General features: G+C 33.9%; 1 protein-coding gene across 4 annotated transcripts in view; it reads right to left on the reverse strand.

Annotated features, from left to right (window-relative positions):
* Positions 1-1731: 1731 nt before the first annotated feature.
* ZNF280D (zinc finger protein 280D) overlaps positions 1732-26471 on the reverse strand; it is a 111198-nt gene continuing 86458 nt past the window's right edge. For 3 of the 4 annotated variants that reach the window (XM_021718239.1, XM_008073296.2, XM_008073230.2), the window contains 3 exons: positions 15226-15271; positions 6441-6490; positions 3040-3664 (listed from right to left, as the gene is read on the reverse strand). In XM_021718239.1, coding sequence (XP_021573914.1) covers positions 3040-3664; positions 6441-6490; positions 15226-15271 — 721 coding nt within the window. Of the gene's footprint in view, positions 3665-6440; positions 6491-15225; positions 15272-26471 lie in introns of all 4 variants that reach the window. The other variant, XM_008073166.2, reaches the window with a different exon arrangement.

Below are 26471 nucleotides of genomic sequence, written 5' to 3' on the forward strand. Positions count from 1 at the left end.
ACTGCACTCCAGTCTGGGCGACAGAGCGAGACTCCAACTCAAAAAAAAAAAAGAAGTTATTATAGTTATTCCATATGCATATAGTCACTGTAGAATAATAAATAAAACTACAATTAGTACCATCAATAGGAGGATTATTTGCAAAAAAAAAATTGTTATTTTAAGAGACTATTCAGTATAAATGCTAGGAACAATAGGTGTGCTGGAAAAACAATAACTTTAGAATCAAATCAAACTGGGTTCAAATCTAGCCTTTAACCTTAGACAATTTGGTTTCCTCTTCTTTTTACCTATAGCCAGAACAAAGCATACCTTGTTAGTTCCTGTTAACAAGTGTTTTAGATTCATTCTTATAAAACTCATGGAGTGAAAGAAAATTGAAGTTTTTTCCCTATAACACTGGAGAGATGCAAAGAGGAAGAAATGACACAAATAAATATAGTATTCAGATTTTCAATATAAATTAAAAGTGCTTTTGTCCAATACATACAATGCTTCTTAACTGCAAGTATAATCAATCACAATTCTATTGTTAGTTACAGGGACCTATAACATGCTAAGGTTCATAACTTAATTTTTAGTCAGTCTCTAGAGTGCATCACTGGTTTTTTGTTGTTGTTGTTGTTTTGGTTTAAGCACTCCAAAGCAAAGGTAGGCAAACTATAGTTCCATGGGCCAACTCCAGCCATTATCCTATTTTTGTAAATAATGCTTTATTGGAAAACAAACAGGTAACAGGTTCATCATTTGTACATTATCTACAGTTTCCTTCATGGTACACAACAGAGTTGAATCACTGCAACCACATGGCTCACAATTACTTACTATCTGGCCCTGAAGATAGTTTCCTGACACTTCTCTAAAGAACTGCTACCAATGGTTTGGGTAACCTATCAAAATTGTTTGTTCCTCACTGGAGATGATTAACGGAGATGTGTGAGAATGTAAATCACCTATATTACCAAGTACAATTCTTATTTCAAATGATATAGGTTCCTTTTCTCATGGTGGATAGGTACAAACAGTTTACTGATCAGTTATTTTGAATACCAAGACTCTAAAGGCACATAGGGGCAGGACTAGGAACTATTCAAAGCTCAAAAGGAATGAATTATGGTATCACTTAGAGATTTGCTTTGGCACAGCATAGCTTAGAGATTCATTTTGGCACAGTGCTCTACAGTTCTGTAGCATCATGTAACATATAGGCTTGGCAATGAATTAAATGAGACTCAGAAAGTGAACCTTACATAGACAGATATTTTACTCTCTGCTCTTCTAAGGTTTATATTATTCCAAAAATCTTCCCTGGTATAGATTTACATTTCAACAAAATGAAAGATGACAGCTAATGGGTCCCTCTCTCCCTATCTTTTCTTGGGAGCAGGAAAGATGAAAATATTAGTTTCCCTTCCCCAAATATTTAAGAAAATAGCACAATAATATATTTTACCTCTAGCATCTTTAAGTTGCTGAGCAGACAGAAAAGTATGGTATTAAACTGTATTTATCTTGAAGTGAAAGAATTTATAAATCAAATCTATTCTATGTAAATATTAGCAATATTATCCCCTGCACATTAAGTCCTAATTTAAAGTAAATCATGTATCAGTTATATAACACATAATAAAATCCTACCATTAACTTTAACATGAGATTTCTTTGAACAAGTATTCAATTTCTAAAGGCACCAAAGGTAATCTGGATCAAGCAGTGATTTGAAAAATAAAATTATTCAGGGACAGATTTTTATTGGAAATATTTACTCAAAAACTATTATATACAGCAGAATTTTAATAGCCATAAACATTTAACATTCAGTGAAACAAAATTTAGGAATTCAAAGCACATTTAAAGAAGTAAAAATGTAGCATTTTAAATAAAAGTATATTAGTACTTCAAAGCAAACTACTGTTCTTTGTATTATTCATTTCTATATCTATTATTTTGTAGATGATTTTAAAAAATGGAAAAAATGAATTTAGCAGCCATCATATGGATAAATTAGACTAAATTCCCAAAACCAATATTTTACATCACTGCTTTAGGTCCCATTTGAAGTTTCTATTTCATAATTAAAGAAAAGTCACTTAAACATAACTGAATACATGCCATAACATGTTTTCAGTTTACTGCTTTACAATATCTACATTACACCATACTTTGGTTTGGCTTCCAGACCATTTCTATTTCTAAAGAAGATAATTAAAGCAATATTAAAAGCATAATACCTACAGGAGTTTCAACAATGGGTTTTTACTTTATACAACTAGTACATCAAGGAATTTCTGCACAGCTTACACACTAACAAAAAAGCACAAATATAAATTTATATTTTAATAATTTCACTTTCACTGAAAGTTTAATTAAGGTAAGCTTACAGCCTGGTAGGCTAACACTTGTATGGAGGTACATAGATTCAAATATTCTGTTTACATGCTTTTGACAGATTGGAATGTTACATTAAATCCAAAATTAAGTTTATGTTCATCCAAATTGTCATTAAATCAATTTAGCACTCTAAGCATGCTCCATTTAGCAGCATCATACTCAAAATAAACTTTCATTAACAATGCCAATCAGTCATTATTTTAAATCAATTATTCCCAAAAGGTACATGATTTCCAAATCTCTTCCTCTGAATTAACTAAAAATAAGATATGGGTAATAAGGATTTTAGCATAGGACTGATGGAACTTTGAAAAGTGTTATTAATGTAATTAATATTCTTTTAATCAATTCTTATCAGCAATCAATTCCCATATCCTGAAAAACTGAAATGAGACCTTTCCAGTGCAAACTTAACCTTCATTAAAATCTTGTTCATGTTTTTAAAACTTTTTGGAAATCAATACCAGTCATGCTATATTTGGTGAATCAATTTGTTTAATAACCTAGGTTGAACCTATAGGCAAAGTATATGATACCTCCCTCACATTTTTCTGTTTCTGAGCTCTATAACAGCACTAGTGAGTTCACCTCATAGCACTGTTCCAACTGTTCTTACCATTGGTACACTAAAACTTAGAATGACTGATTTCAACTTCTTTCTTTTTCTTCTGCTGGGTCTATTGCTGTTTCTGTTGTGCTAGGGTTATTTCCTCCAGGAAAGTCATCTGTTTGATCAGATACTACTTCATCCATCTTGGCTGAAGGTGACTGATCACCACTGCCTTTCTGAAGAATCTCTGTGGCTTCATATTCAAGTACCTCTGAGGGAGTCAGAGGTTCCAAATGAGCACTGCCTTGCTCACTAACATCAGAACTAACAGATTCAGGCTCATCTCTTTGTCTCAAAAACTGAGCAATGCTAACATCACCTGATATTAACCGCAGATTCTTCGAAGAAAGCCTTGTCTCACTGGAGCTGTGATCTTTAATCTGATCACATGAAATTATATTTTCTGAACTTTGGCAGATCTTCAACTCCATTTCCTGACAAACATGCTGTGTTTGCTTTTCCTTCTCCACTTTATCTGCACCAATATTCGAATCACAACTGAAGATTTTCTTTGAACAAGTTTCCAGGTCTGTAAGACAGGTATCATTTTCCTTATCTGAAACTGATTCTATGCTTTCTTTACTTTTTGTTGCTGATGACACTTCAAATGAATTTGCATCACCTCCATTTTTTTCTTCTGAAGAAGCAACTTTATCTTGTTTACTGAAAACATAAAGCCATTTATTATCTATTCCTTCATAAAACAATGCTTTTAATCATTATCAAAATACAGACATGCTCTAAAAAGTAACAAAGGTCAAGGTATAATTGCTCACCAAAAAGGAAAGCAAATCCAAGTCCCCAGTCCTTGCCATGATGTTACAATTTAGGAAGAGGCCAATTTCTTACGTAAGATTCTGAGAAACCCTGGAGTCACATATTAAAAGGAGACCTGGGAAATCTATCGACTGGTTTTAGTTCTGGCTGTCATTGTTTTCATCTGTTCATATCTCTTGCCTATTTTTAGTTAAAATTTAAGAGAGTTCTTATGAATTTGTAACTACTTAAAATAAAAACTATATTTGAAAAGATGTTTATTTTATGATTTATATATATTCTTATTAAAATGTCTTTTCCTATACAAAATCAGATAAGCATTCACAAACATTTTCCTAATTTTTAATATCCTAATTCAAAAAACATAAACACATGCCTAAAAAAAAACCATGTAAATATACTACATATATACATATCTATGTGCTTGTACATATGTTTGTATACATATATATTTATGTGTGTGTGTTTCTATGTTTACTCTGATTCTGGTATATTAACAGAAACTATTCAGCAAATCACAAAATAATAAAAACAGAAGATTTCCAAGATCTCCAGTCATGTATCTAGATCTAAGTAAGGATGCTTATTATACCAAAAATAAATTTAATGATTATATATACTTTATTTCTTACATTTAATCCACTTGAAACTTACGCATCTGTCCAATGAATGCACAAATTTCCTAGCAACATTTTTCAAATGGTCATTTATTATTTACTAAATTATTATTTGTATAAGGTTATTTATCTCATTTATTTCATTCTACTGATCTGTCTTTAGACTATTTCTAGGTTAACAGTACACAGCTTGAACAATTATTAACATTGTACTTTATTATCTAGTAGAATAAATCACTTACATTCTACAATTCTTCTCCATAATTTCAGAGTTTAAAAATGTAAAAGATATGTGTCAAGGATGCTCACTAAAAGTGTTTAAAAAGGTATAGAAACAACCTAATATCCAATAACAGAGGAATGACTAAATATATTATTTAATAAATCCCATAAATTTTTATTAAATCTACAAATTAATTTATAAAATAATCTATCATCCAAGTTAATCTATTAATTTTCTGTCACAGCAAATTTTTGCTTTTCTTCATTTAGGTCCTGCACATTTCTCATTTTTGTTATGTGAATGAATATGTCCATTATATTTTGTAATAATGTTACTAGTATATTAGAAAGATTCTGATTTTTACACCAACCTACTTTAGTTAACACTCTCATAAATTTTAATCGTTACTCATTTCTTGAATCTTATTGGTCAATTATATCATAACAAAAAATAATAATTTTCTCATTTCAAATTTGTATAGTTCTTATTTTTGTTCAGATTATATTGCACTAACTACAATTTACAGAAAATGCATAGAGATGACTAACTGGTCTGCATTTGCTAACTCCTTAGTTGAATTTTTGTTAACTTTACCCCTAGAACTCTAGAAAAAATGCTAGGTGAAGAAAGGGCTTGGTAACTTTACTAGTGAAGTCGAAGAAATACTTTCATAAGAACCTATTCCATAATTTGCTTTTTAGGGGCAAGAGATTATTAATCTCAACAGATTTCCAAGTAATCCACTGTAAAATATATAGTATAAAGATAGAAATGAGGAAAATTACTTAAAGGACAAAATAACATTACCTTTATCTGGAATAAAGTTCTAATTAGAATGTTGGGATTCTCTTTTGCTAAAAAGGATTGCGAAACACCTTGTATTCCTTAGTGTTCCGCCTAAGCACTAAAATTTAAAAAAAAATCTCTGAATTTTGAGACTTTTATATTGAAATCTCACCACAGAAGCAGTCTTACAGCTTTTTGAAAATGTTTTTAAAAAAAATCTTAGCTGGGCTCGGTGGCTCAGCCTGTAATTCTATGCTTTGGGAGGCTGAGGTGAGTAGACTGCCTGAGCCCTCGGGTTTGAGACCCGCCTGGGCAACTTGGCGAGACCTCATTTCTACAATAAATAAATAAATAAATAAATAAATAAATCTTAAGATTATCACTTTGCAGTAATTGTCCCCTTCTTGTAACATGAAGCATCTTGTAACTGTTTTCATTTAATAGGTGCAAATAAAATCTGTTAACATTTTAGTTACTAGTAAGTATGTTTTTAAAAATTTAGAAACTTATAAAATATACTCTATATGTTTAAAAGATTTAAAATCCAAGGATCTGGAGTATATTTCTGTTGAATTAATATTTAAAATTTTTATTTTACTTAAAAGCCATTACTGAAAGTAATACTAAGCCGGGCTCGGTGGCTCAGCCTGTAATCCCGCGCCTTTGGGAGGCTGAGGTGAGTGGATTGCCTGAGCCCGCGGGTTCGAGACCCGCCTGGGCAGCGAGACCTCATCTCTACAATAAATCAAAAAAAATCAGCCGGGCGTGTTAGCGCACACCTGTAATTCCGGCTACTCGGAAGGCTGAGGCGGAAGGATCGCTGGAGCCCAGCAGGTCGAGGCTGTGGTGGCTGGGAGCGGCCACTGTACTCCAGTCTGGGTGACAGAGTGAGACTCCAACTCAAAAAAAAAAAAAAAAGAAAGTAATACTATATACAAAAATTCAAATAACCCTTTACCAAGTAACTGAAAATAATACAGCTCAAGAGTTATTATATAATGGAAATTCAAGAGATTCTGTTTTTCCTTATATTTACCTTTCAGAATTTGATGCTCCTCCTTCAATCGTATTGGGGCTTGCAATTTCCTGAAATGATTAATAATACTTTGCTATTACATTCATGGTTAAGCTTAAAGGAAACCATTTTACTATACTAAACTTTCTGGATAAAAGGAACTTAAGTGGCCGACATAATATAACAAAAAAAATTTTTTTTTAAATACAAAGGATGTACTACAATAATTCTCATAATTAAAAGAAGAATTACATTTTTTTAAACCTGTAAGAATTTCAGTTTACCAAAAGTTTCTGAATCAAGGTCAAGAAGCAATTACCTAGTTATATTAACACTTACTTTTCTTAATCTCTATTTCAAATGTGGGTCATAATTAAAATTACTTGAATAAAAAACTCAAATTTGAATAATAAGATGAATCTACAGTATCTTATATAAACATATTAAGTACAGATACTTAAAGTATTTCTGAATTTATGATTTCATATTTAGATCCATGATAACCCTCCCACTATCTAACCAAGAATATGAAACAATAGATATGTTAAAGAAATATTCTGCTTATTTCAAATGTTTTATGAAGAGGAAAGAATACAGTAAAACCTCAAGAAGCCAGAGGCCAGCCTAACAGTTATATCAGTTGCCAGTTATTGACCATATCGATGCATAAGGCAATTATGTTAAGAACTTTACATTAACTATCTCATTTCATCTTTATGTAAATATTATAAACACTATGTTTACAAACAAGAAAGGTTAACTTAACGAGTAGGTTAAGTAAAGAACCACTTATCACAATAAGTGGTAAAGGTTCAAATATAGATCTAGCTATTAACCACTATAGTAGATTGACTCAAGTCTATGAAATTGGTAATAGAATATTAATCACACATATTTATCTACTTTTCCTCCCAAAACCCTGCTAAAATGAAGCCAAAAAAATAAAAGATTTTCACTCATAAAGACCAAGAAAACACCAAAGCATACTAATTGCTAAAGAGGTTTCAATAAATTTTTTAAAGATGGAAAGTGGTTACAGCAGGGGTCCCTAACCCCCAGGCAGTGAACCCATATGGGTCTGTGTACTGTTAGGAAACAGATGGCACAGAAGGAGGTGGGCAACACTGAGTGGCGCTTGATCTGCTGTCAGATCAGTGGCAGTATTAGATTCTCAAAGAAGCGCGAAGTCTACTGTGAACTGCAAATGTGAGAGATGTAGGCTCGTTCTCCTTAAGAGAATCTAATGCCTGATGATCTGAGATGGAGCCAAGGTACTGATATCAGACAGAGATGGGGAGAAGCTGCAAATACAGATTAACATTAGCAGAGAGGTTTGACTGCACATTCCCTCCCCCCAATCCAGGTCTGTAGAAAAATTGTCTTCCACAAAACCAATCCCTGTTGCCAAAAAGGTTGGGGATGGCTGGGTTAGAGGACTGGTAATTCATTCAGCAGTATGGAGGAAGTTACGATGAAATGCCAGTGGTGGAGAGTCAATTTGCCCAGAGAACCTAAAACGTCTGGCATTTGGAGGAAGCCAGTACAATATGTAGCATTAATACATAAAAGATAAAAATGAAGGACAGGGATTGCTGGGAAAATGAAATGCTCCTTCTTCCCAACTCACACAAAAATAACCCTCCCTTCCCCTACCAAAGAGGCTAAAGGTTAGCTTTCTCAACTGGAGACAGTCTAGATTTGTGAACTCTGGGAACAGCAAAAGGCAGGCATGAGGCACTTAAAGAAAACAGGAAGACTTAGTAAAAGTCCACATACCAACTGAACAGAGGGGCCCACAATCTCCGGTTCCCAGACTGCCAGCAGCCAGAGGACTCACCCTTCATCCTACCACCCTTTGCTAGAATCTAAAACATTCCTCTCTGGAGAAAATTATCAGTCCCCAAAAAAAGATTTTCCATAAATATTTTAAGAGCATCCTCCTCAACAAAGAATCAGTCAGGTCAGCACCTGATTTCCTACACTGAAGTATAAATGATTCCCTTGCAGATTGTGCAGGTTGTAGAGTACAAATCCAGGAGGAAATCTTCACATTTTAATTCATGTTAACAGTTCTCAAGTGTGATTCATGGACAATTGGGGAATCCAAGTCACTTTCAGGAGGTATGTGAGGTCACAACTCATTGTAAAAATAGTAGTGAGGCCTGGTGTGATGACTCATGCCTGTAATCCCAGCATTTTCGGAGGCCAAGGCAGGAAAATCATTTGAGGTCAAGAGGTCAAGATTCCTTCACTACAAAAAATAAAGACATTAGCTGGGCATGGTAGCGCATGTCTGTAGCCCTAGCTGTTTGGGAAGTAGGAACAAGAGGATCATTAGAGCCCTGTAATTTGAGGCTGCAGTGAGCTTTGATTGTGCTTGGGTGGCTGAGCAAGTTCTTGTCTCAAACAAGACAAAACAAAAATATAGTAAGTAAAAATGTTGGCACCTTAACATGAATCAAGGCAGTGGCACCAAATTCAAACTGTACTAGTAGTCATTGTGTTTTTCACCACCACACTTGCACAGTAAAACTTTATTAAACCTCAATCTATGAGCTTATATTTGTTTTAATATTTTGTGTGACAAAATGGAAAGTATGCCTAAAGCGCTATTGTTGCATACTGAAAATATTTGGATCTGTAATTGAGTTGTGAGCTTTTTTTTTAATAGAACAAAAATTTCACTTTATAGAATGACTGTAAGGTGGGAGGATCACTTGAGGTCAGGAGTTCGAGACCAGCCTGGAAAATATAACTTGACCCTGTCTCTACAAAAATAAAAAAATTAGCCAGGTATGGTGATGTGTGCCTGTAGTTCCACCTACTCAGGAAGCTGAGGTGGGAGGATCGCTTAAGCCCAGGAATTTGAGACTGCAGTGAGCTATGACCACATCACTGCACTCCAACATTGGTGACAGAGCAAGACTCTAGCTCAAAAACAAACAAAAAAAAGACTGTCAAACTGGACATTTAGACTTGGGTATTTAGTAGATATTTTCTTGAAAATTGACAGTGAGCCTGTCACATCAAGAAAAACGGCTGACAGTATTTGTTGCCAGTAATAAAATCAAGCAAAAATTATTCTTTGGGAAAATTCATATCCATCAGTGATTAGATTAATGCTAATATTAATGAAAGTGATTGCTTGATATTATATAATTAAATGTGTCAGTGTTTGGAAGATCTATATCACTCACTGAGTCAGTATTTTCCAAATGACCAAGGTACAATGTTTCAAATCATGTATGGATAAAAAAATCCATTTAAAGTGTAAAACAGACAAATAGATTTTGATGTAACAAAGTATAAAAGAGGTCAGTGATATGGAGTCAAACAAAGAAAACTTCCACTTGTTTAGGTTTGCTGTGGGATCAAAGATTAATCTCAGTTATCTGAAAAGATTATTAAAGTTTTAAGTGAGACCGTATATTTTTCAGATATTTCAACCAAAACACCTAATAAAGTTCAGAGACATAAGAATCCAGTCTTCTATTAAGCTCAAGGTTTAAAAGATATGCAAAAGTATAAAACAATGCCAATCTTTACACTAGATTTCTTTTGTTTTGGAAAATATTTATCAGAAAAAATAATGTTATTTATGTTAACTTTTTTTGTTATTTTTGACAATATGTACTTTTTAAATACCACAATTTTATTTTCTAATATGGTTGTAATATGGCAAACATCAATAATTTTGAGACTACAAAAGGGATATATATAAAAGGTGTCCATTGGAGTTCTGCAGTACAAAACCTATATAGCTATACAAGCCAACCCTGTCCCCCATCCAAACACACAGTCTCATTCTTTAATTACTTTTGGGAAGCCAAGGATCACCACACAACCAAAGACATTCTTTAACATAAAAAAGACCTAAATAAATAAATAAGTGGCAAATAATAAGAGTGTAGCTTGGAGACATCAGAAACACTGTTGGGAACAAAATAAAAAATGTATTTATTTAGTATCTCCCAAAAGAAATGTTATTATACCCATTAAACAATAACAAAAAAAACTATACAACAGAACAATTGGAGGACAAATAAAAAATTAAAGTACTCTTCAAAATTACAAACATGGGGGACAGGAACGGTGGCTCACGCCTGCCATCCCAGCACTTTAGAAGACTGAGGCATGAGGATCACTTGAGGCTGTAAGTCTGACACCAACCTGGGCAACAAAGTGAGATTTTTAAAGATAAAAATCTTTATTTTTGGCATGGTGGCTCAAGTTTATAATTCCAGCACTTTGGACAGCCGAGGCGAGAGGATTGCCTGAACCCACGGGTTCGAGACTAGCCAGGGCAACATGGTGAGACCTTGTCTCTACAATAAATCAAAAAATTAGCTGGGTGTGGCAATGCACGCCTGTACTTCTGGCTACTTGGAAGGCAGAGGCGGAAGGATTGCCTGAGCCTAGCAGGTCGAGGCTGTGGTAACCCGGAGCGTGCCACTGCACTCCAACCTGAGTGACAGAGTGAAACTTCAACTCAAAAAATTTTTTACAACTTTATACAAAAAATATAAAAAATTTTAAAAAATTATTCAGGCACGATGGCTCACGTCTATAGTCCTAGCTACTCTGGAGGTTGAGGCAGAAGGATCACCTGAGCGCAGGAGGTTGAGGCTGCAGTAAGCTGTGATCATGCCACTGAACTCCAGCCTAAGTGACAAGAGTGAGACCCCACTTTAAAAAAAGATTATAAATATGACAACCAAAATAAGTAAGTTTAAAAGTATATTTTCAAAAAGATTGAAACAAAAAAGATAGAAGGCAAGAAAGAAAATACCATACAAATAAGAGTTGATGCAGGAGGATCAGTGTCAGAACAACAGTAGTTTCTAAAAGAAGAGAAAAGAAAAAGTAAAAGTGAAAATTTATTAAAGAAGTAATATAAGAAAACTTTCTCCAAACAGAAAGCTCTAAACCGCAAAGGCTTGTCAAATGCCTACCATAATGAATGAAGAAAGGATGGTGAGAAACTATATTATAAAATTTCAAAACACCAGAGACAGAGATGATTACTCAAGTTTCCCAAAAGAACAAAGTAATCAAAATACCAAGAAACTGCAGCAAAACTTGCATCAGACTTAATAAAAACACTACTGGATAAGAAAACAGTAAAACAGTATTTTTTTAAACTGCATGAAAATTGTTTTCTATGTACTTCAACCTATCATTCAAGTAAATGTATTTTTAGATATGCAAGGACTAAAAAAAAATGCATTCCTTCTGAGGAAGCTAGTGGAGGACACAGCTCATCAAAACAGTGGGTAAACCAAGAAAAAAGAAGTTCATGATTCAGCAAACAGGACCACTAGAGCCTGAGGCAAAAGAAAAAAGTGCGTGCCTATGTTTTTACATTTTTTCCCAGAACATCATAGTAGTCCAAAAAAATCTTGAAAAATTAAAAATAAGTGAATTGAAACTCACAATACAATTTAAGTTTAAACATTTTATTTCTGCTAAAAACATAATTTTACTTTCCTGCCTTTGATGGAGGCTAACACATCAACAATACATTTTAAAAGCTAGTCCTTTCTTATCTTGTTTTCAAATGAGCAAACTGCCATGTTTGACAATTTATCTTGATTAAGTGACAATCTTAAAATATTTTAAATTGGCCGGGCTTGGTGGCTGAGCCTGTAATCCCAGCAATTTGAGAGGCTGAGGAGAGTGGATTGCCTGAGCCCACAGGTTCGAGATCAGCCTGGGCAACTTGGTGAGACCTCATCTCTACAATAAATTTTTTAAAAATTAGCCGGGCACAGTAGCATGCGCCTGTAGTTCCATCTACTTGGAAGGCTGAGGCAGAAGGATCACTGGAGCCCAGCAGGTCAACGCTGGGGTGACCATAAGTGTACCACTGCACTCCAGCCTGAGAGATGGAGTGAGACTCCACCTCAAAAAAAAAAATTTTTTTTAAATTAACTTCAGTTTACTAAAACTTTTTTTGCAGGATGCCACAATGCAACAAATTATGAATACCATTTTCACATCTGTATAAGATTACACTAAGCAAAATCTATTCATAAGGTTTAGAAGCTCTAAACACAATCTTGATTTTATATTACAAGTTACTGATATCATATGCTGCTTTAAAGGACTTCACAAGAAATTTCTAGAGATGTAAATTGTCAGAATATTTAAATGTCAGTTCAGTCGCTGCTTTTTGTAAATCAGATGTATTTTAGAAAATAACATTTCTCTAGTTTAAAAAATTCAAAATCCGGATGTATTTCATTCAATTTTTCACATCTCTATTTAAAATACAGAATTTATAATCTTAATTTCTATTGATAAGCATTTTCCTCATAACTATTGATATTCTTCACCTAGTGATTCATGTATTCTTGATTTATTTTTCTTTTTTATTTATTTTCAAAGTTGAGAAACTATGCACATCTCTTGCTAAAATATACTTTCAAAATATATTTACAATATACTTTCAAGATTACTTTCATTTTCTTGTAAGCAAATGAAAACAACAGGCCTTTTATTTAACATATAGCTGTGCATACAGTCGTGTTTTCTGATTGCAAAGCTTTAACGTCTACTTGGTTCAAAATACCATTCCATACAGATAGATAATCTGCATGAAAATTTGTAATCTACTTGTACCAATGTCCTTTCAATTTCAGTATAATGCATTTTATCATTTGATATCGTATCTTTTAATACTTGATAAATATCTACAATTTGTGAGCAAAGTGTCTTGATTGCATCTGACCTTGATGTCCATTGGGTATCTATGTGTGATTTTAATGTGTTTAGAACAGACAAAAATATTCCATTTATTCATTAAGAATTCTTCTGCCTCTTTATATATGCTGTATAAAATACTAAAAAAGATGATCACATTGAAATTCACAGATGCTACATTTTTCATGTTAAATTATGATTATGAGTTAAGAAAAGTACAAATTTGTCATACTTATTTTAAGTAGAAAATACTGGCTTATACAATACTGTATATACCTGCCATATTTGCTACATCATCATATCCCCGGCCAGGGGAATTTTTAATGTAAATGTAGTAGAAACAGAAATGAAGAGCATAGAAAACAGAAAATAGCATAAAAAAAGAACATAGAAAATAATAAAATGAAGGTGAATACAAAGTTAATTTTTTATATTCTTAATTGCTCTACAAAACAACTGCCTAAAGCAAAATTGTAACACTGAATTTTGTCTTCATAACATATATAAAAGTAAAATATATGACCATAATAGATTTTTTTAAAAACATATAAATCATCAATATCAGGAATGAATGAGGCGTTATCATTACCTATCCCCTAGACATTAAAAGGATAATAAGGAATACCATAAACAACTCTAAATATATGATTATAGAGCTCAACATCTAAGACAAATTATGCCAATTCTTTGAAAACCACAAACTACCAAAACTCACAAAAAGAAACATAAACAACAACAACAAAAATTCTGTGTATTAAAGATTTATTTGTAGTGAAAAACTTTTAAACAAAAGAAAATAGGTAAGACATGGTGGTTCACACCTGTAATCCCAACACTTTGGGCGGATGAGGCAGGAGGATTGCTTCAGCCCAGGAGTTCAAGAACAGCCTGGGCAACATATTGAGACTTTGTCTCTACAAAAAATAAAAAAATTAGCCAGGTGTGTTGGCACACACCTGTAGTCCCAGCCATTCGGGAGGCTGAAGCAGGAGAATCACTTGAGCCCAGGAGTTGCAGACTGTGGTGACCTATGGTCATGCCATTGTATTCCAGCCTGGGTGACAGAGTGAGACCCTGATTCAAAAAATAAAAATTCTGAAACAAAAGAAAACTTTCCATGGTATAATAGCTGCTTGGAAGAAGACTGCTACTTCTGCCTCGATTTCACTTATTAAATTGTGCTCAAAAAGTAAATGTCAAACCTGCCTCACTTCATTATACTAAAAAAGAGGCAAATAATATTAAGTGTTATCAAAATAAGTTGACATCAAGAAAGCAAGCCAGGCTCGGTGACTCAGCCTGTAATCCCACGCTTGGGAGGCTGAGGTGAGTGGATTGCCTGAGCCCGTGGGTTCGTGACCCACCTGGGCAACTTGGCAAGACCTCATCTCTACAATAAATCAAAATGAGCTGGGCATGGTAGTGCGCGCCTATAGTTCCTGCTACTCAGAAGGCTGAAGCGGAAGGATTGCTGGAGCCCAGCAGGTCGAGGCTGCGGTAGCTGGGAGCGGCCACTGCACTATAGTCTGGGCGACAGAGTGAGACTCCAACTCAAAAAAAAAAAAAAGAAAGCAAATACTTGAGCAAAACTATTTCTACACTCAACTATTAGACTGTCCAGTAAATAACATTTATAATTCTGAGTCTTATATTCATCATACCTGTTTAAGATAGCTGAAACATATTTATTATATATTCAAAATATTTCTATTTTAAAAATTAATTAAAACTTTTTGACAATTTAAATATCAGAAAAAGTTAAAACATGTGGAAAGATTAATTTTCCAATGTGTCAAATAATTGAGGTTTTACTGATTTCAGAATTTTTCATTCATAAATTATCTCCATTAGTCACTAGTGGAAATAAATAACAGGCAAGTAAAATATATAATGTCTTTGTCAAAATAAAAACACCTTACAATTTTACTTAGGGTTAGATATCTTTATATCCAATTAAAATTTTTAAATTTCATTTTTTTCTTCCTGATAACATACCAGTTATTATTGATGTATGCATACTGAAATTGAAAAAAATTTTTTAAATCACACAAATAATACTTTCAAATGTATAAACCCTTAAAGCATGAAATAAAATAAACTTTACCTTAGATACAGGTTCTTGCTTCTTGGTGGAAGTTTCATTTTTTAATCTTAAAAACAAAATAATTGTTTAATGTTTTATTTATGTTTATGATAGTAAAACATGAAAGTTCTTTTTTGCATGCCTAAAATAATTAAAATGTAAATTGAAACCAATGAACATTTTATATTGCAATAGCAAATGGACCTATGTAAATATTTTAAGGTAAAAATAAAATGTATGAGAATAAACAGCAGATTCAATAAATGTTATTAATATTAATAATGCTATTACACAATAAATGTTATTTAAAACATGTTATTTCCTTCTCTAAAAAAACAAGGGCACTTAAAAAGTATTCTCTTTGTTGCTAAGCACAATTTAAAATAAAAGACATTAGTAAAACAGTTTCAAAAAAGAATTACTCTTTCACACATAAAAGCAGGTTATATGCTTATATAAGTAATATAAATCAATATTCACTATTATAGGACTTAAAATTGAAAAAGATTTTAACTATTGTGAAGTTCAATATAATAATGCCACCTTAATATATATTAAAATTAACCTATTCTGGATACCTAAATAATAATATGTTTAACATAAGCAACATAAGCAACAACTATCTTGCCTTAAATTTCATTGACAATAATAAAGATATCTAATAGGATAGAAATGCCAACCATCCTAAAAGTTATTCTCATGGGTAGTTAATGAAATGCAGAGTTGGCAAACATCATCCTTCTTTACCATTCTTTCAGGGCATATTTTTAAACTTAGGGCTATAAATGCTAATGTTTTACTAGATATTAATAGTAATAAACTGCAAAATTATCTATATTTACGTTATTACACAAAATTGCAAATAACTTAAAATAGACTATGCCCTTTTTTTGTAGAACCACTATATTGGTAGTGTATTACAATAACTTACAACTAATTTGTTAAACAAATTAAAAATGAATAAAACAAAATTCTATAAGAAAAGGATTGGTAGTAGTGGGAAACTGCTGGGAGGGGGGCGGGGAAGCAGGACTGGTAGTAGTGGGAGTCTGCCTGGGGAAGAGGGGCACACCTCTTCAACAAGGGTACCTGCATAATGATCATTTGTATACCTAACCCTGAATTGTATAACAAAATAAAAAAATTAAAAGTTTAAAAAATGAATAAAATGTGTACAAAACTGACAAAATACACAAACATCAATCTTTTCTTGAAGTAAAGATTTTTGTAACTGTCTTCAGTATTTAATTGTCGACAACAATATTCATAAATATATCAAGTATACAGTACAACTTCATTGCTTTAATGAAGTATAAGGGAAAATAACAGTTTTAAAAGAATATGTACAAAGTAATGAGAAAACATGAAAAATTAGCCTATGCAAAAAGTAAACATCAAATAAATAAAATCTTGAAATAAATTTGTATATTACAACTGATTTTTATTTATAAGTATTCAATTTTAAATTCAGTTTTAAAAACTATGAATCAAATTGGTGACAAAGCAGTTTAAATATTTTATAAAAGACTTTTCCCTCTCAGTTTACTGTTGTAACAAAGTAAAACCTTATATTCTTACTTTAAAATATTACCATGCTAATCATTTTCACATATGGCTATTATAATGAATTAATTTTATGCAACAATTAAAATAATAGCTGTTATGTATGTTTAATTATTGCTAACATTTCAATTGAGGAAACTGAGTCCTCTTAAACTCTCTGCACTGGAGGATGGTGACACAGGTTTTTATTACTCTTAATTTTTCTGGCTAAGAAACTGTTAGGTGAGAACATAGTAAGTTATTGAAACAACTAGCATTTCTTAATGCTAGTCTATGAAGCCTATGATTCTAATCTTGTTTTGCACCTTTTACCATACTAATATTCTCTTTGGGAACAAATTATAATAATTAATGAAAACATTTAGAAAAACAAATAAAATAAATTCAGCAAAGCACACTATAAGTTTCACTGAGTTATAAATTCATCATGAAAATAAACACTAAAATTTTTAACTATAAAAGTATACTTTAAAATTAATAAATTGAACTACAACTACTAAAACATCATTAACACTTTTAGAAAACAAGAAAATTTTCTTACCTGTAATTTGTATTCATTAAAGATACTTGCTGAAATAGTTATCAGCTGAGATATTCAATTGCTTTGGTAGAAGACAGTGAAATTTGCTAAGCTCAAAGTTCGGAGCTGATGACCTGCCATTAGGTAATTATAATTTTTGCCTGTGAATGTTGCAGTAATTTTTTTATAGAAAAAATGTAGTGTAGTATTTAGAACAAACACTAAGATTTCAATGCAGAGAGCAGAAGGAATGGCTGATGATCAACTGTAACATCATTAGTCATCAAGATTGTAATTAAGTTATATTTCTCCTCATGAAAACCTACTGAAGTAGATCTTTGTGATATTATAAAGGATAAACCTTTCCCTCTAAAGTCTAAAATGAAATAAGTGGCCCTATTTGAATATTTCTGCAGGTAGTATAACCAATCCACACATAAAATGAATATTCTGGTTCACTTACAGTAGCATGTTCCTTTCAAGTTTCATTCACACTATAAACATACCATGGGGTAAGAGGATGAGCTGTAAGGGGAAAAATATTCATATCATTTCAACTAGGCCACATTCTTTTTTTTCTTCTTTTGCTTTTTCTTAGAGACAGGGTCTCACTTTATCACCCAGGCTGGAGTGCAGTGGTGTGATCTTGGCTTACTGCAAGCCTTGAACTCCTAGGATCAAGAGATCCTTCCACTTTGCCATCCCAAGTAGCTAGGACTACAGGCACTACCACACTTGGCTAATTTATTTTATTTTTTTGTAGAGATAGGGTCTCACTATGTTGCCTTGTCTGGTCTCAAACTTCTGGCCTCAAGCCATCCTCCACCCTGGCCTCCTAAAGTGCTGAAATTACAGTGTGAGCCACCATAGCCAGCCCACATTTCTTTCTTTCCAATAACATTTAAAAGTACACAATTTCAATGCTGATGTTAAAAATGTAATCTCCAATTTAAGAGTATCTGTAAAGCTGAAGAGGCTAGACAACAAACCAGTAGTAAAGTCAACCAGTTTTCAAAACCTTCCACTTAGACATTCAGGACTAAATTAAAGACCGTAATCATCAGACTAAGAAATAACAGTAAAATATCAAATGTACCATTTCTAATCATTTGATGTGTGAAAAGGGTGCCTGAGCTAAACATTATCAGGTACTGTGCTAAGTCTTCCAGAAAACACATGAAAGCAAATGTTTAAAGAACTCTGAAAAGTTTTAGAAAAGCGACTTCTAAATGACGCAGTGCCACAAAGGACTACGCCACCATGAAGGACTAAACCACAATGCAAGGAAGTAGTGAAAATAATATAATGGACTTGTGTTATCCAGTGGTCTTGGTTTTGCAGGAAGAGCAGGAATTAACAGGGGAAGGAGAGCCAAGAGATTCAAGACAGAGCAAAAGCAAAGAAGTACGAAGCAAGATGAGAATGATATGAGAACATCAGTGGTCTCCTATCACTGAAATGTAGAGCACAAAGTTTAAGAATCAAAAATGAAATTGAGGAGAGAGCAACGGTCTTTCCAGGGAAGATCTTGATTGGCATGCTGAAGCTTTCATGCTCAGAACTTCACTATAAGGCTAATAGGAAAGTACACTCAAATTTGTGTATCAAAAAGAGAAGTGTAAGTATTAGTAGAAGTCAGGCTTCAGTTAGAGTCTAGTTAAGAAACAGTTAAAGATTGTCTCAACTAAAACAGCAGCAGTGCCAGTGGAGAAAAGGAAGGTTTAGGGAAATGATAAACAAGTTAAAACAAATAAAATATAAGTATCCACTGGATTAAGGTAAATGAGAACAAATATGATCCTCCAAATATCTGCGCCTTGAGTGGTAAGAGATTAATGAAGATAGGAAATTCAGAGGGGGGGGGAAAGGTATATTTTACAGGAAAAATAAAATCAGTGTTGGACATACTGAATTTGTGATGCTTATAGAACATTCATGTGAAAATATTTACCACTGAGACCTGCTCACTCTTTTGTATCTCACCCTTATGCACAATTCAAACTATCACTTCCATTCAGATAACTCCAAAATCAACATCTAGAGTATAATGCCTCCATTTTTATTATATTTATTATCTTTCAAACAGCTGACATTCAATTCAGAAATATCATAGTATATTAGAGTTAAACTTGAGTCCCAAGAGATTATATTATTCAACTGCCCCTATTTTATAGATGATAAATCTGAGGTCTAAAAATGCTAAAGTAATACAGCTATTAAGCAACAGAGCCAGGAGTAAATAAAATGTATGGGTTCTACTTCAAATTTCCACTGCACGACCACACAGCTGATTCCTCTTCTGTGAACCAGGCTCCCTTATGATCATGCCAGGAAAAGTACAAAAGCTTAACTGATCTCTCTGCCTCTAAATGGTTTCCAATCTAAAACAGACTGTGAATCACTGACAAATTAATCTTACTAAAAGACCAATTTAAGCCACTCTTTAATCAAATGTTCTAGTGACCATACATCATAGAAATACTGCCCCAAGATGGGATGCTAGATAGTGTTCCAATGCTGACTGTGTCAATTGCTGCTAGTCATATCATTGGTAAGGGGGGCATCACACTGAAGTTTAGTCCTATCCAGTTCCTCGGTCAATCATAAGCAACACAGGAAGTATATTTGGAACCACAAGTACAAGTAGAGAAACTAAAGACAGACCGCCAGAATTTAAATTGGTGCTCTCCATTTCACAGCTGTGTGACCTTAGGCAACTTATTTAACATAGTTGTACCTCAGTTGTCCCACCCATAAAATCAGGACAATAACAACTCACATCTCATAAATCTGTGATAATGAAATGAGTACATAAATGCAAAACACTCAGAAGAGTGTCTGACACATTGTATGTGTTCAGTAAATGCTAGCTATTATTACTGCCATGTGTAGAGTCTGGAATCAATCTTCCTACTCAGAATTTGCTTGAAAGTTAGCAAAGATAGAGCCGAAAAATCATTCTAGATAGACAGAAGAAAGAACTAGATAAAGACAGAGACAAGGAATCAAAAAGATCAAAACATTTGTGTGTAAAAATGTGAAGAAAAAATTAAGATCATCAATGTAGGCATAAGATTTTAAAGCTAGACTAGTATTCTATTTTGTTTTGTTGGCAATATTGAGTTATACCTTGGATATTTAATTTGTAATCTTTAAGCAACTATCCTTAGGACCAAGAGACTAAAAAAATGGTAGTAATCTCAGAATCACTGGTGGAGAGGTTGGTACACTTTGTCCTAATTAGAGGACTACACTAAAGTTTCATTTATCTTTCCATCTCACTTTCCATTTCCATCTCATTCTTCTCTGCCTACCAGAAATCAAAGGCAGAAGTTCAAACTGCCAGTAAACAGTTTGATGTACAGCTTCTACCTACTAACTTGCAATTACATACCAGAGGCAAATACATTATATCTACCTTGAAAAGGAAAAACAACTACTTTACAGTTCCTAAATATATCTGGTTTGAAATATTAATGTCCATGGGAGGATGAGAGAACTAGGGGACATGACGCCCAATAGCTCTAATCCCAGTCACATTTTAAAAGTTGGAGAAGAAAACAAGCCCAAAGTGAACTCAGAGATTAGATCAGTTTTAAAATTTCTGCTAAGTTAAATACATGAAGTGAAGGCAACCTGATCTTACAACTCTATAACTTGGATTATGACCAAAGCCAATAGTTCCTCCACATAATTTCAGAATTTCACAGGAAAATAATGGAATAACCCCTTAAATGTTCTTCAGTGGTCAGATTCAATGAAAGCAAATATTTTCAAACAGAAATAATATATTAAAATGTAAGATTTATAGAAAATGGTTGCCTTTGTGCTCCTAAAAGGACTTACTATTTGCATTTACGAACGATAATTAATAACTTATTGGTTTGAGAGTGGTAGAGTGAAGTGACATTTTACCTTGAGAATAGGTCCAGATTCTCCTCTGGTTTAGCATTTCACAAAAATCACATAATGTATCATAATGTACATGCTATCAATAACTTAAATGATTATGAAATCAGCTGACCATGTGGCCCTGTGAAAATGTGGATTCAGTGTCTACATTTCTTACTCCCTTATTCTGTAATTACCTTGGTGGCATAAATCATGTCTTATTCATACTTCCATTTCCAACACCCGACACAGGCTTGCACACATACAGTATGAACTTTCAATGTCAGGGAATACATGGAAAGGTTATCTAGATCATACTATGAAAGAGGCATGTAGTTACTATTGGTGCTAAGTATAAAATTCATTAAATAAGGGGGATTTAATAAATGATAATATATACATTTTCTTTTTTTTTTTTTTTTGAGTTGGAGTCTCACTCTGTCGCCTAGACTGGAGTGCAGTGGCCGCTCCCGGCCACCGCAGCCTCGACCTGCTGGGCTCCAGCGATCCTTCCGCCTCAGGCTTCCGAGTAGCCGGAATTACAGGCATGCGCTACCACGCCCGGCTGATTTTTTGATTTATTGTAGAAATGAGGTCTCGCCTGCCCAGGCGGGTCTTGAACTCACAGGCTCAGGCTATCCACTCACCTCAGCCTCCCAAAGGCGTGGGATTACAGGCTGAGCCACCGAGCCTGGCTTACATTTTCATCTGTAAAACACATTTTACATCCCTTTTACTTCTCTGTTATAATTAACCTATCCAGGTAGATATACTGGAGAAGATAAGGAAGGGGGGAAATGGAGATGAGGGGAAACAAATAATTTCATTATTGACTTATAATATCTCTAACATCTTAGAAAGGCAGATTTTTAAAAAATTCATTCAAAGTTCTATTAAAGAAACAGCTACCTGACTACTGCTAACTAGTACAATTACACATTTTCATAAAATTAGCAGTTTTGGGTAAGTAGCCAAGATTTCTGGAAATACATGCTTGGTAGTAATTAATAAAAGTTTTCCTTAAAGAAGAGATTCTGTAAGCTAAAAAGAAATACTTTCCTTGTAAACAGAAAGGATTCTGTACTCATTTTGAACAAGGCAGTGTTGATTCATAGTCTTTAGACAGGAAAAGCCAGAATTACACTCAATTCTGACATTAAAGAATTTTAAGATTCCCTCACAGCACAAGAAGATGCCATTCACCCAACAGTTTGGAGGAATGTACTGCAAGATGTGAATTCTTAAGTCAAAATTACAAATAACCACAGTGCAGATCTATTACCACAAAAATTCTCAATAAGAAGATTCCACTGATAAGTAGTTCTCAGGGTCTCCAGTAATCAGGAAGTAGCAGTAATCCTTGTAACAGCACTAGCAGCAAGAATAGCTGGAACAGCAGCAGGAGCTGCAGTAACAGCAGTAGCAACAACTGTGTGTATTTACTGAGTACCTAAATATTTAGCTAAATTATTTAAATTAATAAATTAACCAGTTTTTATACATGATTTCTATTTTTTGCAGCTACCTGCAAAGAATTATTATAGTTCTTTCACTCTGAGGAAGCTGAGGTTTGCAAGATTAAGTAATTTACTCAAGGCTACAGAGCTGGTTAGATACAAAACTAGGATTTAAACCTAGGACTATCTTATTTCAAAACTGCCTCCTTTCAGAATACCATACTTCACAGTGGTATGGATAAGGAGATATTTGTCAGTGTGGAGGATTAAAAATAGTGGGATCCTATATTTTAATAAATGATACAGAAAAGGAGATACAAAGTAGCCTCTCCATGTTTGTAGATGTTAGTAAGCTCTTCCAGGTGGTCAAACACTTAAGTGACAAGAGGGAGGCTGCAGAGGGATCTCAAAATCAGAGAAATGGGCTGAAAGTATGAGATGAACTATAATGTGGTTTAAGTAGAAGGCAGTATCAGTTAAGGGGAAATACTGATACTATTTACAGCTTCCGAGATCAGACGAGATCGGGCGCGTTCAGGGTGGTATGGCCATAGACGATACTATTTATAAAAGACAGTTATAACTAAAATGAACCAAGGAGTATTCATAGACATTCCCTAAAAATATAAGTTTCATGAGCTTCATACACCAAAAATCTAAAGGTATGAAGTAAATACTGCAACAATAACTCTAAAGAAAAGCGTAAGGAAATAAAAGTTGGGAGAAATGATTTGTAAAATGGTATAGGAAAGTTAGAGTAAAAAACAGCCTGAAGATTAGGGTAAATTCATCTGAATAAAATGTAGGTGTAGAAATAAACCAGGAAGAATAGGAACATAACAACAGTAATTTTACATGTGTATAATGCTTCCTATGTGACAATCACTTTCTAAGTACTATATACATATACTAATTCCTTTAATACTCTTAATGTCTTATGAGTAGGTACTTTTGTTATCTGCATTTTACAAATGAGGAATTAGGGCACAGAGGTCAGGTAACCTACCCAAAGTCACACACATCTAGTAAGCAGCAGGGCAGGAACTCCAAACAGCAGAGTCTGTGCCTTAAGTCACTATACCATACTATTCCTTTAAGGGTCTGAGAAGGTTAATGTGGAGCTGGGTATCAAATCTCCTAATCTCAGTTATCAAGAAAGATCTCCTGAAGCCATTTAATAAGGAATTAAACTTTACAAAATAAGAAACTACTAGGCCGTGAGGGGGGTGGCAGTGGCTCACGCCTATAATCCCAGCGCTTTGGGAGGCCGAGGTGAGAGGATTGCCTGAGCTTACGGGTTTGAGACCAGCCCAAGCAACTTGGGGAGACCTCATCTCCACGATAAATCAAAAAGTTAGCTGGGTGTGGTGGCACTTGCCTGTAGTTCCAGCTACTTGGACCAATGAGGCAGAAGGATCGCCAGAACCCAGCAGATCGAGGCTGCAGTGACCGTGAGCATGTCACTGCAATCCAGCCTGAGCAACAGAGTGAGACTTCAACTCAAAAAACAAAAGAAACTACTTAACAGATAATAAAAGGCTTGAAATAGTCTCAAGCAGGTAAGTGAATAGGTTGATAAGCTAAGTATAAGAAGTTACAGATATAAGTTAGAAATAATGATGAGAGATTCTTAAGCCTCTTGGTGTGAAATCCTGTTAGGTAACCATAACCATACTCTGCAACAAAAATATCCCTTGCAGTTATTATCAGAAACAGAATAGGCTAATGACTGGTCTATCACTGTTTTGCATTTCTTAGATTTTACAAACATAATAATGAGATACCATTTTTCCTAATATAATTTCTAAAACTATGAAGACTTACCTCTCAGCAATAGTTATAAATTCAACCTTACAAATGATTAATGATCATGAATGAAATATCTAGGAGTCCTTCCTAAGTAGCAATTGATACAACAACTTTTTAATTTCCCAATTAAGAAAATCTGAGGAATGATAAAGCTAGATGAACATTCTACACATATTCTATAGAGATTAATGTCAAGAAGTTTAGAAGTACTGAAGGAAAAAAATTCCAAGTTCAAATAACTATTCTCATTCACAGGCCACATACAGCATGGAAAAAAATCCCATATTGAATAATCTATTGAACTTTAACTTGCATTTCCTAAACTTATTTGACCACGGGAACTTTTTCTCCAAGACCATTTGTAAATTATGGACATTAGTTCTATAGTACAGAATTGGGGAAGCACTACCTAGTTATCTTCTTTTATAGAAATGCAAGAGAATTTTGCAAGAATACATGCAGAGAATTAAACATGCCTAGGAGTATGACATTTTAATTTCTCACGGTCAGGATTCCCTATTTCTGCTACTAGGGATAAGGAAATGTGGCATTCTAAATTCATCTTCTCATAAGAATAAATTATGACATACAGGTATAATCAATACTGAATAATAGAACCCCAGAACTCTAAAACAAGTTAGTACACACATTTTACGATAGGGTAATTTGGGTTCCCAGGACACTGATAGTTCCCTGGTTTTCCTCCCATATTATTGGCCATAACTTCTTAGTTTCCTTTGTTGGTTCCTTCTTATTTCCTTAACCTTTTATTGTGTAATTCCCCAGAGCTAAGTCTGTGGGTCTTGCCCTTTCGCTATCTCTACTGTATATATTTCTCATATAGCTCCATGACTTTTTTAAAATTGAATTTTTTTTAAAATTTAGAGACAATTGCAGATTCACATGCAGCTGTAAGAAATACTATAAGAGATCCCGTGCACTCTTTGCCCAGTTTCTCCCTATGATAACATCTCACAAAATTATTATTATCACAACCAGGATATTGATAGTAATACAATGTACCCTTTTATTTTATTTAGATTTCCCCAGTTTTAGTGGTATTTGATCTCATAACATTTAAAAGCATTAAATGGTACTGATAGCCTAAAGCACCCCCCTAAACTCATACAGGAAAATAACTATGACATCTCCACTAGGATATCTACTAGGTATCTCAAACCAAAACTCGTCCCAAATCAAAGTCCTTATCTTCCCTACCAAATCTACACCTCCCATAGTCTTCTCCATCTCAGTATCAAACCAACTTTTTAGTTGTTCAGACTACTAACCATGGAGTCATCTTCAACACTTTTTGTCACATTTCACATCCAAACCATCAACAAAATACATCCAAAATCAAACCATTTATCACCTATACTGCTAGCATCTTAGTCTAAGTCCCCACCATCTTCTACCTGGATTATTACAATAGCCCCCTAACTGATCTCCTAATTTTGCCCTTGGTTTTCTACAGTTATTCTCAAGAGAGCAGCCAGCTTTAAAATAATAAAAAATTAAGAGAGAGAGATCAAGCGAGAGCGAAAGCGAGAGAGAGAGAGCAGTCAGAATTATAAAGACACTATTCCTTATTTGGGGTTTTTGCTTATTTTGGTTTTCATTGCGGTATCTTCTATTTAAAATCCTCTAATGACTTCTCACTTCAGAGTAAAAGCCAAATTCCTTACAATGCTCTATAGAGACCTATACCACGTGGCCCACATTACCTCACACTACCTCCTCCCCTGCCTACTACTAGTCTTCCTTTTGCTCACTCCACTGCATCTGAACCAGCCTCCTCACAGTTTCTTAAATCAGAAATTATCCCACTTCAGGGCTTTTGTACTAGGTGTTTCTTCTCTCTGGAATGTTCTTTTGATATATATCCAAGCTACTCACTTCCTTGCCTCCCTCATGTTTTTACCCAAATGTCATTTCTCAGTCGATGCCTCCCTGATTACTAAATTTAAAATGGCAGCCCCTCAACTTCTACCCCATACTCTTCTATCTACCTATTTTACTTCATTTTT

This window comes from Carlito syrichta, unplaced genomic scaffold, assembly GCF_000164805.1.
Source record: "Carlito syrichta isolate Samal-C Ts95f unplaced genomic scaffold, Tarsius_syrichta-2.0.1 Scaffold35222, whole genome shotgun sequence".
NCBI classification, from domain to species: Eukaryota; Metazoa; Chordata; class Mammalia; order Primates; family Tarsiidae; genus Carlito; species Carlito syrichta.